General features: G+C 39.0%; 1 protein-coding gene across 1 annotated transcript; it reads right to left on the bottom strand.

The window, feature by feature from the left end:
- Positions 1-320: 320 nt before the first annotated feature.
- LOC132550691 (receptor-type tyrosine-protein phosphatase R-like) lies at positions 321-14627 on the bottom strand (the record flags this gene model as incomplete). Its single annotated transcript, XM_060214783.1, has 6 exons — positions 321-6494; positions 7699-7812; positions 8818-8984; positions 11101-11220; positions 11483-11620; positions 14551-14627. Coding segments are annotated over 6 exons (722 nt in total), but the record flags the coding sequence as incomplete, so codon positions are not given.
- Positions 14628-19206: the final 4579 nt, after the last annotated feature.

Raw genomic sequence — 19206 nt, 5'->3', positions numbered from 1 at the left:
ACTGGGATCAGACCATGTCCAGCTTTTTGGGGTCTTAAAGTCATATACCATGAAATTCAGATTCCTTAACACGAAGTGTTAGAAACAGCCACAACCAATGTTTACAAATCACTCCTTGGCTCTCAGATTTGGTCAAAATCAATGCAGTCGTTCTGGCCTCATAGAATTTTAATGGAAAGGTAAATGATTATGATGGACGAACTAACAGATGCCACAGTTATTGTGAGATATCAATAAAGTTATATATTGGTGATTTCTGTATTTTGAAACTTATATAGAATATCCTAACTACAAAAAACAAAGAAAAAAAATGGAACGCCTTTCCGGGTATTTTATGTTTTTTTTATTGTACATGAGCTCAAAATATCAACAAAACAAAAACAACATCTAAATGGATTAAAACTTAAGTAATAACGATTGAGATTCTATCAATGAGGCTTGACCCTATCACCACAGTAACCATGGCTTGGGGTCAACATGAAGTACTCGTCACTAGACATAGCTGGGAGATAAATGGATAAGTGTATATTATAGATGTATTCTATATCAGCTTAGTTGCCAAGGCAGGGGGGTCAATATGAGGGACATGTCGATATGGCTGGGAGAAAATGTATATTATACCGTATAATCGATCATTTTCATGGGGGAAATATTTTCATTGATTTCCTTGAAACTCTTTAACCACAAATTCATGTTCATGATCTGTTAAACAAAAACAAGTGGATTAATTGAGCTATCTTTATCAATATAAGGTGTCCACAAAATAGTTCCTTTTTGAAAAACCACAAAAATTTAGCTCCATGAAAATAGATGATTTTACAGTAGATGTATTTTGTATGTTAGAGATGTGCCCTGTATCGCCATAGTTACCATGGCTGGGGATTAATATGAGGGACACATCACCTGACGTTTCTGGGAGAGAGATTATATTATAGATGTGTTTGGAATCACCATAGTTACAATGACTTTGGTCGACATGTGGGAGATGCCGATGTATATGTTCATGTATCCACAGATTTACTTCTTTAGGTAAAACTAAATTCAGAAACAAAAATCTTGTAACAAAACCTGAACCAAAAGGGTGTTTTCATTTTCATTAGAATCTTCAAGAAAAATACTAATTTACAACATCAGTTTAATTTGTCTGTATACGTACTGCTCTGTTAAAATAAATTTGATGATCAAGGTTATCGTGGCATTGTAATTGAGTATAAGAAAATTTCAGAAAGATCACCAGAAACTAATCAATATTTTTCATGAAAGCGTTCAGTCAATTTAACTAATGAACCTTTGATGCTTCTGAATGACAGTAAATGGAGATAATGTTGGAAAACCTGATCCTTTCATCATATTTAAGCTATTAGCCTTAAATCTAAATTGAACTCTTTAACTTAAGCTTAAAAAAACTAAGTCACTGGCTTTACCTTGTGTAAATTTAACTGTAAAAAAAAAAGGAAACTTTTAAAATTTTGTTACAATATATGAAATAATCAATAGTAAATACAAGTAGTGTGGATACAATGTGATATCCTATTTTTGCTGTTAATTACAGGCACAAGTTAATTTACGCATAGCGAAATCATCTTAAAATTTCAGGTTTACTGTTTAAAACAACAACGAGTCAAAACAACAATCGTGTGAAAAATGATACCTCAGGTCAGGTTATGATGATAACAAGCACTATAGCATAAAAAAAAAACAATTTTAAATCCCAAAATGTTTACTAAGGCAAATGTAATTGGAAAAATATATTTACTACAGTTAAGCATTTGCCACCAGTAAACACCCTTCTCCATTTTTGCAGAATCATCAATTTCAAAATAATATGCTGAAAGTAGTTTGCAAATAAGCCCTCCCTAAAATTTAATTCTAAACATTTATAGTATGGGAGGGGGCTTATTTGAGGAAAGATGCTGTAGAAGCCCTTCAAATGTTAGGCAAAATGTTCTCTGTTGAAAGTGGCATAATTGCATCATTCAAATTTTTTTTTTTTCATTAAAAAAAATTGAAATATCATTTATGTAATTATGGATGATGAATCAAATAAATCATAAAAATAAATTTTAACCAAAATTTCAAATTGGACAAGAAAAAAAACTTTCAAATGATTAGGTTAAAGAGAGTACTTATCGGCAACATACAAAATGCAGTTTTCTTTTGGGACTAGTTAAATTTGTCAATGGGATATGCTGATGAATATAATGCTAGTGAAGGGAAAAAAAGACTAGAATTTCACTGTACAATGTATTGCACTTATTCTCTCTCTCCCCCACTTCACTCCTTCAAAGGAAAAATAATTGTATAACTGTTTTTATTTGACAGTAAGATTTTACTAGAACACTTAAGGTATGGTCACTTTTTTCAGTGATGAAATATTTTGCAGTTTAAAATCAAATTGATTTTTAAGTAATTTCATATTTTATTCATATTACACCAACCTGCTGCATTTAAAGAATGCGACTACTCATTCAGCGAGTTATTTTTTATAGGCATGAAGGCCCAATTTGACAAAATCCTATAAATAGTAACTGTGACACTTTGACCTACTCTGGAACCTCATAACACATCTCATCCATTGTAGATGATGAAGTAAGACAATAAACACTATGCAACCCCTCCCCCTATAAATGGCAGAGACTAGAAAACACTGGTATGTGATATCTTGAGCGACATCTGATTCTTGAAATGTACACAATATATAAATTCTACCAGTTAAGAACAACAAAATAAAGTCATATGGATAACAACCTGCTCTAAAACAGCAAAAAGTCATAATTTTCAGTGTTTTCGGAAAATCTTTAAAATAAACAAAGACGATAGGTTAAAGCAAAATCTGTCTGATCTGGCTATTGAGCATTCCGTCATTTGTGCTGATACATTGTATATCAAACCTTGTATAATTATCTATCCACTGGACTGCAAATTCTACAATAATTTGATCATCTTTATAAATTTCATTTAACAATTGTTAAATTTTCTTTAATTCAGGTGACCAGTATGAGAGGTTTCTATCCAAAGTGTTAATGATAATTTGCTTTAACATAGTATTACTTTGTAACACTGCTTTGTGTGAAATGAAACAGTAACCGTTGCGTGAAGTTCAATACTGTTATAAACTGAGAATCACAAGAGTATCTGAGATTTTGTCAATCCTAAGAAAAGTTAAAATCTTTTACAATCTATAAAACCAAAGATAAAAAAAAAAGTTTTTTAGTTTAAATAAACAAATACTGAACAAACTTAATCAAGTATATGTATAGTTTTCTTTAATTATCTTGTATTTGATTCTTGGGTATAAACAAGCCTTCATTAAAAATGGGAAAAACAAAATAAATCAAATAGCTGCATGAGAAAAATAAATCACATTTATATATACAAAAAACAGATGGTAAAATATTTTATACCTGGATGTTATTTCAGGAGGGAAAAACGATAAATAAAACATAACAATGCCTTTAAGTACACTGGAAACAAAACTTCACATGATACAGAATACAAATGGTCATACAAAAATTACATATCACATGAAAAATTTCAAAAAATGTGGTCACATGATTGACATGTGACAAAGTAAATCACATGACATACTGTTATATTAACAGGATTTGAAATACCAAACATGGTATTTCGGTGGTAAAAACAAACTTCATAATTCCATCAGAACTCGCCAGCAACATTCAATTATTGTTGTGCCTCTAGACAGGATATCTACATGTTAGTTTTTTCTCCATGAAAGGTTTCAGAATCCTCAGACAATATTCTTCACTGAACAATAAAAAAGTGAGCTGAACTGGCTAATAATTACATTCAGAAAAAACATTTTTTAGACTTGAATTTCCTTAATAGTAGTTTAATGTGTTTAGATAACCACATGTTGTATACATTTATATTGAATAAGTATTCATTTTCTTCATCTAATCACTTTAAAACCAGAAATGATATTTCAATTTTATCTCTTACAAAGAATACATTTTATTTTCTTTCAAAGAATCTTAAAGATTTTTACTTTTGTTTATGGTAAATATTGTAATGTAAACATATGTGTGATGATTCATCTTTATCAAATTTTGATGATGTAATATCTATACATGGCAAATTAAATAAGGCATCCATTCTCAGAGTCCATACAAAAACTACTGAAATTCAGAGATCTCATCAACAATTTTTAAGTATATATGGCTATTTTTCTAAAAATGATATTGCAAGAAACAATATTGTAATAAAATTGCACCAGAAACGAAGTGCTTTTTTGCTTAAGATTTTACGGCTCGTACAATAACTCCAGACCTTTTACATTCATTCATATATCAACAACATTTGTTTGTAAGCCTAATAACAACATGATAACATTAAAAACCAATGATAATGACCATGACCATCAGCACAATAAGATAACACTGATTCAAATTAAATAATAGTAAATACTGCTCCTTACAGTCTCACTTTTCCAACACTTTCTGATCTAGAAGTGACAGGGTGAAATGATTGTATTGAATGGGAATGATTCCATTAAAAAATGAACTAGAGTATTATCAAAATTTTTGTTGTTTCAATGGGGCACTGAATTTGATTAATCATTTCATAATGTAATGCATACACCATTTCAATGTTCAATTTCAGTAATATCACCCTATAAGTGATATCACTGACACAAGATTTTGATAACAGGATTTTCTTCCATTTAGGGATAAATCACTTGTCCAAATAAGTGATATCATAAAGTTAAGTTTGCGATATCAAAAATATCACGATATCAAATTTGTGATATAGCACTTATCAATTATGATATTACTTAATATCAAATGATACCAAGAATTGATTTATGATATTTAGTAGTGCATAAAATAATAGAAAAGACCATCAAAGTTTAAAAAGCTTTCTAATATAGAGCACTTGTTTGTTTAATAGTTGTCTTCATGTTTGCATTTTCTATTATTTGTCAAATAATCACAGATTCTACAGACATACATTAAATCATATTCCATATCCGTTAATCAATTAAGGTGAATTTTAAACACATATCACTAACTGAAATTCATGAAATCATTGTCTTTAATTTGTGATTTGACATTTTGAAAAACTAGTAAAACAGTAAACCCCATATATTGTGTTACTAAATGCTGTTAAAATATCATAAAACATGCATGATGAAATATTTCAAACGTTCCCTGACATCTACTAGTGCTCTTATAATATGCATGTCTTTACAGGTTTTTACAGTCGTATGTACATTTCAGCGACAGTAGATTTGACTTCCAAAAGTTTATGGTTCTCACATGCCAATTTGCTGCAGGCCAGAAGGAATCTTTCACTTGGCATGTTATAATGAAGTAAGGTGCATTTCTACTCTTCAAACCGGTATCCTTTTTCCTGACCTAAACCTGACATTACTGTATTCACATGAACAACACATTATCAAGTTGATGTACCACATTGCTTTCAGTAAACAGCAAAACCGCGGTGGTCAGAATTAATTTCGCCGTATATGAATTCTCAGAAGTTCTAAATAAATAGTTACCGGACAAAATCAGAGATCATGGAAGGTCACCAATATCTATATAACTATAGTGACTACATCAATTGTGATTTTCAGGTTGGTGATGAATTACTTTACAAACTTTAGCTCTGAAACTTTCGGAAAAATCAAATACACCATGACATCAAGCAGCACAGTAGTCTGAGCACTAAACGTTAACAACAGGATAAATACAACAGTTGTAAAAATATTCTCCTTAAATACATGTCATTTTGTTTTTACATCACATTTCACTAACATTTCATTTTGAAGCTTTCTGCCAATTCATGGGAATTATTATATTTTGCTTTTTTTTCTCTCTCTTTTTGTACCCTTATTCCAAATTTTTTTTTTTCATATGGAACTAATTGGCAGAAATCTTCAAAATTCAAAATCCAAATCAGCATCAAGCTTCATAATCCAGTTCAGTGGAAAGCTTTACACTTAATTATCTGATTCAATAAAAGTCTTCTCTCACATTGCATAATCCAATCCAGAAAAATGTTTCAAATTTTTTATTCTAAAGCATCAAACTGAAAAATCTAAATCTGAAAAAAATAATTAACATTTCATAATCAGCATCAGCAAAAAGCTTAACACTTCTTAATCCGAGTCAATTGAAATCTTCACATTTCGAAATCCAATGCAATCTCCACATGTACTGTACAAATTAGAATCAGCCAAAAGCTTCATACTTTAGTACTAGGATATTTTGGGAGAAACGTACTGCAGCACTTCCAGTTGAATGCTATATGTGATGAAAAGGCTAAAGTTGGGTCCTCTGGGTTGAGTAGTGGTCAGAGGGTCCTGGTGGTCAGTTTATTTCAGTACTGACTATCACATATGATCAGTCCCTACAGTTGGATGTTCGGGTCAGTCTCCTACTGTGTTCCCTATTGGTTCTTCTAACTGTTTCTCATACTCAAATAAAGCTTGATGCACAAAGTCATACTGTTCATGTGTCTGTATCATACCACCCCTGAAGAATCACAACACCAGAGAAATTATAAGAACAATCAACAATCAGAACTAGAAAGCCAGCACAAATTCTCTACAAAACTGCTGATTTTAATTCCCGTTTTCATCTCTGCTTAGATCATTAAGCTTCAATCCGCTGTTATTGAGAAAGCACAACTAAACAATGACAGTCAAACAGAATTAATTTCTCAATTTATACCTAAAATATTGAATTGATATATTATCACATTGTTTACTGGACATTACCCTTCAACCTTGTTCCTTTGGTTGGGATGAGGGACACCTGAAGGACATAGCCCTGAAATATGCTCCTTTGGTTGGGATGAGGGACACCGGAAGGACATAGCCCTGAAATATGCTCCTTTGGTTGGGATGAGGGACACCGGAAGGACATAGCCCTGAAATATGCTCCTTTGGTTGGGATGAGGGACCCAGGAAGGACATAGCCCTGAAATATGCTCCTTTGGTTGGGATGAAGGACACCTGAAGGACATAGCCATGAAATATGCTACTGTGGTAAGGATGAGGGACCCAGGAAGGACATAGCCCTGAAATATGCTCCTTTGGTTGATATGAGGGACCCAGGAAGGACATAGCCCTGAAATATGCTCCTTTGGTTGGGATGAGGGACCCAGGAAGGACATAGCCCTGAAATATGCTCCTTTGGTTGGTATGAGGGACCAAGGAAGGACATAACTCTGAAATATGCTCCTTTGGTTAAGTTGAGGGACCTAGGATGGACATAACTCTGAAATATTCTGATGTGATTTGGATGAAGGACACAGGAAGGACATAACTCTGAAATATGCTCCTTTGGTTGGGATGAGGGACCCAGGAAGGACATAGCCCTGAAATATGCTCCTTTGGTTGGGATGAGGGACCCAGGAAAGACATAACTCTGAAATATGCTCCTTTGGTTGGGATGAGGGACCCAGGAAGGACATATCCCTGAAACATGGTCCTTTTGTAAGGATGAGGGACCCAGGAAGGACATAACTCTGAAATATGCTCCTTTGGTGATGATAAGAAACTAAGTAAGGACATAAGGCTCTGAGATTGTTATTTTGGTCAGAATGAGGGGCTAAATAAGGAAATAGTTTTGAACTGTACATCCTTGGTGAGGGTGTGAGAGTCTTGATAAGGTCTTAGCTTTTAATGTTATCCCTTTGGTGAGGAAGAGAGACCCAGTTATTACTAAAACTCACCTGTCTATCCTCATAGTACATACAGCACCCAGAGCATCCACAGAGTGTTCCTCTCGTAACTGTCGTATACCAATACTTATACCAATAAAACAACCTGTCCTCCCTATACCAGCACTGAAATAAACACACAACCTTTAAACATCCAACCTTGGTAACCTTTTCTAGGGGATCTCTAAGCTCATGTCTTTACTTAAGCTTGTTTATTTTTCTACTTTTTTATGTCTCAAGAGATAATGAGACATGCAGACTACAATATTTTTAAAATTTTAATATCAACATATCATACATCAATTTTTGGCAATGGATCTGTATCCTCTAAATTAACATAAACAAAACAAACTTTCAAAGGATAAGTGATGATTTTACTAAGAGCTATTGAGAGATACAGTATAAATAATATGTTAATATATATTCATTTTAATATCCTATTTCCTTTAGCTCATTACCGGACTCCATGTTCTGTCTAACCTACAGTGTTCTGTTTGACTGCACGGTCCCCTTATGTTCTGTCTGACCTGCAGTGTACAATGACTGGTCCCCTTGTGTTCTGTCTAACCTACAATGTACAGTTACTGGTCCCTTGTGTTCTGTCTAACATACAATGTACAGTTACTGGTCCCTTGTGTTCTGTCTAACCTACAATGTACAATGACCGGTTCCTTTGTGTTCTGTCTTACCTACAATGTACAATGACCGGTCCCTTGTATTCTGTCTAATCTGCAGTGTACAATGACTGGTCCCTTGTGTTCTGACTAATCTGCAGTGTACAATGACTGGTCCCTTGTGTTTTGTCTTATCTACAGTGTACAATGACTGGTCCCTTGTGTTTTTTCTTATCTACAGTGTACAATGACTGGTCCCTTGTGATCTGTCTAACTGCAGTGTACAATGACTGGTCCCGTGGTGTTTTGTCTTATCTACAGTGTACAATGACTGGTTCCCTTGTGTTTTGTCTTATCTACAGTGTACAATGACTGGTCCCTTGTGTTCTGACTAATCTGCAGTGTACAATGACTGGTCCCTTGTGTTCTGACTTATCTGCAGTGTACAATGACTGGTTCCCTTGTGTTTGATTTTACCTACAGTGTACAATGACTGGTCCCTTGTGTTCTGTCTTACCTGCAGTGTACAATAACTGGTCCCCTTGTGCGGATACCATCATGATGATGGCGACGTTGTTCCACCTCCTTTATGAGTTCCAGGAGCATTGTTGGAGATGTTGGAGGCTTGTGATCAGGCCAGGCCGTGTACCAGTAGTGGAGGACATGTTGTATCTCTCCATTACTCTGTTATATATAAAATACAGGTGTTTACCATATCAAAAATATGAAACAGGCACTGCCTAAAAACAAGAGCACACTGATAAAAGAGATGCACACTTCTATGAAAATAATACTGTATTTATTATTTTAAACTGCATGTTCCATGGCTACACTCAAGTTCTTCCTACTCCAGATTTTTGTGGGGGTTATTTTCAGTGTTTTCGTTCATTGCTTTTGTGGGTAATCTTAATTTATGGATTCATTTGTCCACAAACTGTTTACCGATTTTACAGCACATAATTCTGAATAAAATTCCGTAACATAAAAATACAATTGAATTTAAAAATATTACAAATGCATCCAAAAAATGCAGTTATAATGCAGTTAGGAAACAGAGCAATACAAATATCTCAAATTTCATGCCATCTTTCAGCACCTTTCACTTAAGAGACACATTTCTGACAAAGGCAAATCACGAACTTTAAGGCTGAAATTAGGTAAAGAGGAGGAAATAAAATGAGCTCTTATCTTTAATGGTTAAAATTGCATTCTGTTTTGTTCTAAAATGTTTTGGAAACATGCATTTCAAATCATTAATATGTATCAAACTATTTTGTTGAATTTATTTTGTAGGTTTTCATTTTGTAAGTAAAGATATTTTTTATCCAATCAATTGGTCAGAAGTTTTTCATCCTGTACTGTAATAAAAGTCCTAGTAACCAACTGTTCTTGGCAAAATGCAGTTTGTCAGTTTTGCTATTTTGTTTGACAGTTCTGAATTTCTGCACATCATAACATAAAGTGCTTAGTATGCTAACTTTAACAAAGCAACAATAGCTTACCTCATAAAACAGGACAAAATTACAACACTGGCTTATGACATAGAAGGAGCAACAGAGCAGGAGATTGAAAGAAGGATATCAAGAGGAGGAGATTAAAGAAAAGAAGAGATCAAGGAAAAGGCAATCTAGGTTTAAGGAAGAGGAGGAGACTGAGGACAAGAAGAAAGAGATTGAGTAAAAGAGATCTAGGTTTAAGGAGGAGGAGGAGACTGAGGACAAGAAGAAAGAGATGGAGGAAAAGGAGATCTAGGTTTAAGGAAGAGGAGGAGACTGAGGACAAGAAGAAAGAAATTGAGGAAAAGGATATCTAGGTTTAAGGAAGAGGAGGAGACTGAGGACAAGAAGAAAGAGATTGAAGAAAAGGAGATCTAGGTTCAAGGAGGAGGAGGAGACTGAGGACAAGAAGAAAGAGATTGAGGAAAAGGAGATCTAGGTTCAAGGAAGAGGAGACTGAGGACAAGAAGAAAGAGATTGAGTAAAAGGATATCTAGGTTTAAGGAAGAGGAGGAGACTGAGGACAAAAAGAAAGAGATGGAGGAAAAGGATATCTAGGTTTAAGGAAGAGGAGGAGACTGAGGACAAGAAGAAAGAGATGGAGGAAAAGGATATCTAGGTTTAAGGAAGAGGAGGAGACTGAGGACAAGAAGAAAGAGATGGAGGAAAAGGAGATCTAGGTTTAAGGAAGAGGAGGAGACTGAGGACAAGAAGAAAGAGATGGAGGAAAAGGAGATCTAGGTTTAAGGAAGAGGAGGAGACTGAGGACAAGAAGAAAGAGATGGAGGAAAAGGATATCTAGGTTTAAGGAAGAGGAGGAGACTGAGGACAAGAAGAAAGAGATGGAGGAAAAGGATATCTATGTTTAAGGAAGAGGAGGAGACTGAGGACAAGAAGAAAGAGATTGAGTAAAAGGATATCTAGGTTTAAGGAAGAGGAGGAGACTGAGGACAAGAAGAAAGAGATCGAGTAAAAGGAGATCTAGGTTCAAGGAAGAGGAGGAGACTGAGGACAAGAAGAAAGAGATTGAGGAAAAGGAGATCTAGGTTCAAGGAGGAGGAGACTGAGGACAAGATCAAGGAAGAGAGTAAATGGTGAGAAAGTTCAATGACAAGATCAAGAAGGAAAAGATTTAGGACAAGATTAAAGAAGAGAAGAGATCAAGGAGAGGAGATCAAGGAGGAGGATCATCATCAGCAGCAGCAGCTGGAGGAGCAGGAAGAGTCTGTTTTATTTTGTGGTGTGCAAGAATGGTAGCCACGAATCATAAATCTTACATAAAAAGATAAAGAGGCATGTCTTACTCGGAGTAGGAGGTGTCGGAGAGAGTAGCCGTGCCGATTCACCACTCTATCCACTTTAACATCTATGTCTCCAAATGTAGCTGACGAGTAATCCTCTGGCAAGTAGTTCTCACATTTTGGCTATAAAATAGAAACTCTAATCAATTAACTTTTAAACACAACTCTATACAGCCTTTGTTTACATCTCAGTCTATTACCATACAATTATTAACAGCTTTTGTGAATACCGAGAAGAAAACCAAACTTTAGATCAGAATGTTACAACTACCAAACATCTATCACAACATATTGTCAATGTTAAGATAAAATTTCCAGAGTCTATCTGAACTGAACTCATCAGAAGCTTGTGAATTTATTACTGGAAACATTGTACTATACTTACCCGTCCTTTTTCCTTCAGTTTTGTGATCATAACAATGATGGGTGCCTTCTCTGCCCAAACCATTCTCCAGAAATCCACGATCGTGTGTGACATTGGGCCCTGGGTCGCAACATATGCATGGGGCTCTCCTTCATATCCCTGTTGAAACACAAGACCAATATTTTTGGTTCATCACTCATATTTTTTCACAGCAAACTTTAAATGTTTAGTTGTGGCTTTACTATGATACATGCCACTGTATGTCACTATATCTCCACTTTTTAAGTGTCAACCCAAAACACTTCCCCAATTGTGTACAAGCCTGGTTTTAATTGTAGTGGAATATTTTCTGTGTGCTGTCTGTTTGCTTTGGGACCATGGACAATACCACATATATCTCATATTCAAGAAATCTAATAACCAGCTCTCTATCTTACAATAAGCCCAGGGGCCATCACATTTCTTCTTAACTTACAAATCAGAGGTGGGTGGGTTTATCACTTGATAATAAGCATCAGGGACAACATGTTACCTCTGACTCACAAGTCAGGGGTGGGCTTATTACAGGACACCTGGTGCCAACATATTTCCTCTGACTCAAAACAACAAACTTGCAAAGTCAACATTCAAGACGGACTCCTGACAGCCATTTTGTTTTCCTGATCAGTCCCAAAAATAGATGGGCACAACTAGAGACCAAGGGGCACCTACATACGAAAATTTGAAAGAGACCCATCTGGTACTTTTCAAGAAACAGGGATAACAAACTTCATTGAAAAAATTCAAAATGGCCACCTGTCAGCCATTTTTTTTTTTTTTTTATCAGTTCCAACAGGCACACCTAAGGACCAAGGGGTACCTACATGTAAAATGTGAGAATGATCCGTTCAGTACTTCTCAAGAGATAGCGATAACAAAATTTGTTTACAGGCAGAGGGATGGACTGACAATGGACAACAGATGTAGGGCAATTTTAATAGCCCACCATCTGATGGCATTGGGTTAATAAAAGAGAACAAGAGGGTTTTCCCCAGATACTTTGGTTTCCTTCCACAGCAAGAACCTTACACGTTTTCAGCTGAGCCAACAAGAATAAACACTAAAAGCTTAAAGCTAGTTTCATATTTGTTAAAACATGAATAAAGTTTATTTATTTTAACAAAAGATAAAAAATAAAAGATATTTTTTTAACTGGTTTAAATACAATTTTCTAATTATATAATGTAGCTGTACACTTCAGATACATATGTAATGCCAAGCAAGCCAGCTGGGTTTAAGAAAAACCCAGTAAAGAGAAATAATGTACAGAAAGGTTCACCATCAATAGGACATATATATAAAGTAAAACCAAAATATATTAATATTTTGTTTTGTTTGATTTTTTAATTGTAATGTATATTATTCATAAGGTGTTTACACTTAATTATACATATTCATTTTGATTTCTGTTTCCCAAACAATTCATACAAATTCTGCTTTCATCTAAACCTCCCTGAAGGAAGGTGATTGACTAGACAAATCTGTGAGATGATATCAGCAAAATCTGCTTGTTGACATGTTTCAAAACCACACAATGTATACCTGTTTAAGATGGTTTCAAATTTCAAGACTTTGGTTTTGTTTTTCCCCTTTTACAAGTTGACTGAACTAGACAATGTCTTCATTATTAAATCATTTAGAAAGGCAGAATGATGCTTTTGTCATTGACATGGAAATAATTGATGTCAGGTTGGGCCTGGTGTTCAGTGGTGGAATTAGATGTCACAGAGGAGAATAACTAGAGGTTCTGTAAAGTTTAATAGGTCAGCTAAGATGAATCAGGAGATACAATACAGATACTATTATAAACATTGGACTCCCTTGGTATTTACAGGATGAGACGAGAACAAGTCAAGTCTTTTTAACCAAATAAAATTCATGTACCGGGGAATATATTTCAGATTCTAACATGGCCTTAGTCTCCTCTAACCTAAATATGTAAAACAAAATCATTATCTATAGTATATAATTTCTTGTTTCCAAACCAAGCAAATTCCTTCAATTTTGATATTCTAAAACAATACTGCCAATTCCCCCAAATTTAAATGAATATTAATTAATGTCAATACCAAATTAAGCTGATATTTGTAAATGAATATGGTTTTATCCTATCCTCTAACCAGTCAACTTTTATCCTATCCTCTAACCAGTCAACTTTTATCCTATCCTCTAACCAGTCAACTTTTATCCTATCCTCTAACCAATCAACTTTTATCCTATCCTCTAACCAATCAACTTTTATCCTATCCTCTAACCAGTCAACTTTTATCCTATCCTCTAACCAATCAATTTTTATCCTCTAACCAATCAATTTTTATCCTCTAACCAATCAACTTTTATCCTATCCTCTAACCAATCAACTTTTATCCTATCCTCTAACCAATCAACTTTTATCCTATCCTCTAACCAATCAACTTTTATCCTATCCTCTAACCAATCAACTTTTATCCTATCCTCTAACCAATCAATTTTTTTAAATACATGTCTATATTCAATATACTGAAACCAAGTAAATTTCAAAACTTCAAAATGAAATGCTGCAATCTATTTTCTGAAGATCATTGAGATTATCACCGAACATCTATAAATAGATTTTATCATGTTGTATTACAGAAAATTACCTCAGAAAAATATGCTCTGTTAAATAACATTCTTTTGTTGGTGACCTTGATCAAAACCTTAATAACATCAAAATGAAGTTAAATTGCCGACCTCACAGAAAAATTTCTGATAATCTCCATACAATGGACCATGACATATTTTGTACGAAAGACACACAAGTTAATGGCATTTTGTAGAATTAGATCCATTAGATCTATGCCAAGTAGTAAATCAAACTGCATCATACAGCTGTTTTGTCCCTGAACAAATCTTAGGTGGCAACTGAGGAAAATCAAAACTGATCGAAAAAAATGTTAAAATCTAATTTAATAAATTTTGTCATTTTCTTAAATCTGGTAATTTAAACAAGAATGTCAATATAACAATTCAATTGCTCTTCTTGACCTTGACAGTGCCCCTTGAACTTAATCCTGTCTTGGACAACTTACCCTGATGTAGTTTGCATTAATGTATGAGGAGAGAGGGTCCCATTCACTGTCTGGAAGTATCACCCGGCTGTGTTCATCTACAACAACCAAACAATTAATTAATGGTTTCCTACTTACATGTACATAAATACAATGTTAAGGTCTGTGTCGGTCACATGCCAAGGTAACAAATAGTGATTTCATTTCAGTAATAATTACCATAACTTTAGTATGCAAATACAGTACCTACACCCATCTTTGTATCCCAACAACAAAAGATTCAAAAGAAAAACAATCCCGCCCTCCCTACGATCCATGAGCCATCACCGCAGGAACGCAGAGTGATCTCCCTTCCTCTTACCTTTATGGCTGCCGACGAGTGCGGAGGTGTCTGAGCTAAGTGCTTTTCTTACTCCTTCTCTTCGTACTGCCATTGTCGTTTGAGTATATTGTTACTCTATTAGTAGTCTATAAACCCATCTCCCAACTTATATTGTGAAATTAAGTATTGTCATTTGTTTATTTTGACCGTATTTCCGGCCGTTTTTTCCTCCACGTATTCGAGTGCGTGACTACTTGTCTCGTTGCTCGGATTTGTGTGAAGTTGGAATTTATTTTCTTGCTGCTTTGTCGGCCGTGTTGTACGGCCGTTTTATTTATGCAGTGCAATCTTGCTGCGTACGGTAGGCTTTGTGCTCTCGTTCGTAGTTTTTTTATTGTTCGAGAACTTCGTTTCCGGCCGTGTTTTTCCTCCGCGTGTTCGAGTGCGTGACTACTTGTCTCGTCACTCGGATTTTCGTGAAGTTGAAATTGTTTTCTTGCTGCTTTGTCGGCCGTTTTGTACGACCGTTTTCTTTTTTTTGCAGTACAATCTTGCTGCGTACGGTAGGTTTTATGATCTCGTTCGTAGTTTTTTTATTGTTAGAAAACTTTTTATCCTTGTTTTCATTGTTACAATTTTTTATTGTTTCGATGCTGGATAAAGGTGCCGGGTTTACGTCGGGGGTCAGCGCATGGATGTTCCTATTTCTATAGATAATGGGAACCCCATGATACCTGTCCCATTTGCCAACATTACAGCCAGACCTCACTATGTGAACTTTGTTTGCATATGGAGTCTGCTGCTTAGGCTCCCATGCCTTTCCAGCTAACTTTCCGCCGGAAGAGGGATTCGTCCTCTTCTTCCGGTAAGGGAAGTAAGCTTTTTAAGACCTCCCTCCTGAAGTTCTGAACCAGAGCGTTCCTGCTGGGGGTGCTCTCGTTCAACCGAGCTCCGCCCTTCAGCAGGGGGTGGCTCCCCCTGTCCAGGTGCGTCCTGGAGTAGGGGGGGGGGGGGGCAGCCCGACCCTGACTCGGCGCAGTCAAGGGTCGAATTGGCCGGTAGCTCTCGATAGGCGGCGGTGTTACCGTCGGAAAGGGACTTCCGGTCGAGGTCTCTGATTCCTTCAGGGACCTCGGCACGCCAGGTGGCGTCGTTGGTGGGGGCCGCTTTGACTCCGGAACTGTGCCTTCAGGTATAGGTTCAGGGGCCACAGACTTTTTGTCAGGATTGTCTGTGGCTACGGGGATTAGTGACACTTGAGTTCACTAATCCTGGTGTCAGCGCGGGGTCTGTTTTCCCACCCTCACAGGCTTCTGGCTCTGGGACTTCCATCCCAATCCAGATTTCCCAGTGCAGGGTTTCCCAGGGGGTTTTCCTCCAAGGGTTTGGGGCTTCAGGCCAGGAGTCCGGTTTCCGGTCTCCCTTTCCCCCGGGCTCAGGGAGTAGGGGTGCCTGCGGGCACTTATTCCTGGGTCGCCCAGGCCAACCTGCGGATGGTTTTGGGTACCAACAGTTACTCAGCAGTTACGGGCTTAGCCCGTACATGTCTGGGTTTCCACCTGGTGGGAGTGGCGGTTCATCCTGGTCCTTTGGACAGGATGTCCAGCCCCAGACTCAGGCAGGCCATCTTGGCCAGTTCTGGGGTCACTCCCGGCCTGCTGGACCGTTCCCATTCCCTCAGGGGTTTGGGTTTTTACCCCATGGGTCTTCACTCGTGGAACCCATAGGGGTTGGTCTCTCCTCTAGGAGATGTTATAGCAGTGCGGAATCCCCCCAATGTTCTGCTACTTCGGGGGCCTTGTTGGCCGGTCCTATAAAGGTTTGCCAGACCTTAAGGACTTCCGCCTCCAGCGCGGACCCGTCGGTCTCCTGTTCCCAGGGGTCGGCTTCGGGTCTCCGACCCAAGCCTACAGCTACAGTTGTTGGTCGCGCTGCGTCCAAATGCCATAAAGAGGAGTTCCCCTCTGCGGAGATGGCTCCTCTGGCGGCCCCTGTTCCTCCCAAGGGGACTTCGGTCTCTATTGAGGAGGAGATGGACATCGAGGGTGCGGGCTCGGCAGAGGAAGACGATGTCATTCATCTTTCTCCTGGGCCAAGAGGGTTCACAAGGGGAAGATGGCCCTGAGACTGCTGAAGCCGAGGCTCAGCATGTGCTTTCTGGGATGCGGGTCCTCCAGGCCAACATCTCCCGGATTCTCAGGGCGGAGGTTTGCCCACCGCCTCAGCATCGTCGGCGCCTGAATCCACCATCCTTCTGGGTTCCCTGGTGGCTCCTCGGGCTTCCGTTCGCTCAGATCGGTCTCTGCCAGAAGGCAATATCATGTCTTCGGTTCTGGCCACGGCCCGGGCTCCGGTTTTAGAGAAGGACTCCTTCTCTACCCGTGCTCCCGGGTTTGTCGGTCTGCAGCTCAGTGTTGGTGAATTGTCGGAGGCTTCAGCTTCCGACTATGCCACACATGATGGGCAGTTGGCCTCTCAACCAGCACAGCTGGAGTTGAGACAGCTGGCTGCCTGGCCCGGCAAATCAGTGGACCAGGTGGTGCTCGATCCCAAAGAGCACCACAGGATGGAGATAATGTTGCACTTCTCCATCCAAGTTCTGTCATACATAGACTTCCTGACAGTTTGTCTATACAGGGTATCCGATTTGCCTGAGTGTCGGTTATCCGAGACAGAACAGCCGACATACAGGACACGGCAGCCTTGCAGGTTCTCTGCTCGTCAATGCCGTGTTGGCTAGGCAGTTTTCAGTTCTGAAATTCCGCCCAGTCCAGTAACCCTACCGTTTCCGCTTGTTGAATGCCCCCTTCTAGGGCTCTACCCTGTTCAGGGGAGCTCTTCCTTGGGTTCAGAAGGATATGAAGGAGGACTCGGTCGCCTCAGCACTTCTGGTGAAGAGGTTTCAGGCTGAGAAGGCCAGTGCCTCGCAGGGGTCAGTGCCTCCTAAGAAGAAGGCGAAGTCTTCGGCTGCTCAGTTTTCTGCACAGCCCAAGTCCCAACCTCACTTCAACGGCAACAAGGGGAAGGGTAGGAAGGGTAAGAAACCTCCTGGGGGCAAGAAGAAGGGTTCCTGACTATTTCTGCTTCTTGGCCGCGAAAGGCGAAGGGTATGGCCGGGTGGACGGTGGTTCTCCTTTCCCGGGCTCATGTCCTTCTCCTGCAGGCTCAGGCTCCGGGTGGGCAGACGATTCTCTGGTCTGGCAGGGGCTCGATCTGCCCCATCCGGAACTCCCTGTGGGCGGACGTCTCTCTGCTTTCCTTTCCTAGTGGCAGGATATTACAGAGGACGCTTGGGCTTTTGTCGGTGGTCAGGGAGGGTCTAGATATTCCCCTTCTTCAGGATTCGTCCCTCGCCTCCTGGCCGTTTTTGTTTCTTTCCTCCTCCCGGGGATTCAGAAAGGGCACGGGTGCTCCAGGAGGAAGTAGGGACCATGCTGCCAAGGCAGAGATGCCCTTGGGGCTCACGACAGCTCCTTTGGTGTTCACCAAGTTGCTGCTGGTGTTTCCTTCACTCCTGCAGAATAGACGTCCACATCTATTTCGACGACTCCCTCATGCCTCTTTTGGTGTGGGAATCGTTAGTGAAGGACACTCGTCTGGTCCTGAAACTCTTGCTCAGAGTCGGCTTCATTCCTTCCAGAGAGAAGTCAGAGGTTTCCCCATCTCAGGACTTTGTCTTCCTGGGGAATCGTTTCGATACGGTTCTGGGCATAGCCCTACCACCGGTGGAGAAGTTCGAGAAGGCCAGGGCTCTAGCTCTGTCCTTCATCGAACGGTCGCAGGTCCAGGTACGTTGGTTCCTCAGTTTTCTGGGGTATCTCAACGCCCTGGCAGATGTGGTCCCCCTAGGGAGACTTCAAATCAGACCTCTCCAGATGTTCCTCCTGTCCAACTGGGTTCCGTCATCCAGGAAGTGGGAGGCCTGGATAACTCTCACTCAGTCGGTCAGGGAGTTCGCTCGCTGGTGGACCATTCGGGAGAACGTTTTCCACGGGGTACCTCTGACCAAGCCTATCCCCTCTATGATCCTGTTCATGGACGCGTTCATGACAGGAATGTGAGCTTACCTCGATGGCCAATGCCGCTTGGGGGAGTGGTCTGGCGAACAACTGTCGGAGCACATCAGTGTACTCGAGATGAGACTGTTCATTTGGCTCTGCAGTCCTTTAGGGGTATCCTGCAGTCCAAAGTGTGGCTACCGACAACAGTTGTCGCGTATCTGGAGAGACAGGGGCCACCAGGTCTCATGTCCTGTGTGCCCTCTCCATCCACATCCATCTTCTCTGCCAGGACATGCAGTTGACCATAGCGGTCAAGCATCTTTCTGGCAGGCTGAGTGTGTTGGTGGCCACTCT

The sequence above is a fragment of the Ylistrum balloti genome, unplaced genomic scaffold, assembly GCF_031769215.1.
Source record: "Ylistrum balloti isolate Yb309-2 unplaced genomic scaffold, AGI_CSIRO_Ybal_v1 Utg370140, whole genome shotgun sequence".
Taxonomy (NCBI): domain Eukaryota; kingdom Metazoa; phylum Mollusca; class Bivalvia; order Pectinida; family Pectinidae; genus Ylistrum; species Ylistrum balloti.
This window is presented reverse-complemented; position numbering and strand designations above follow the sequence as displayed.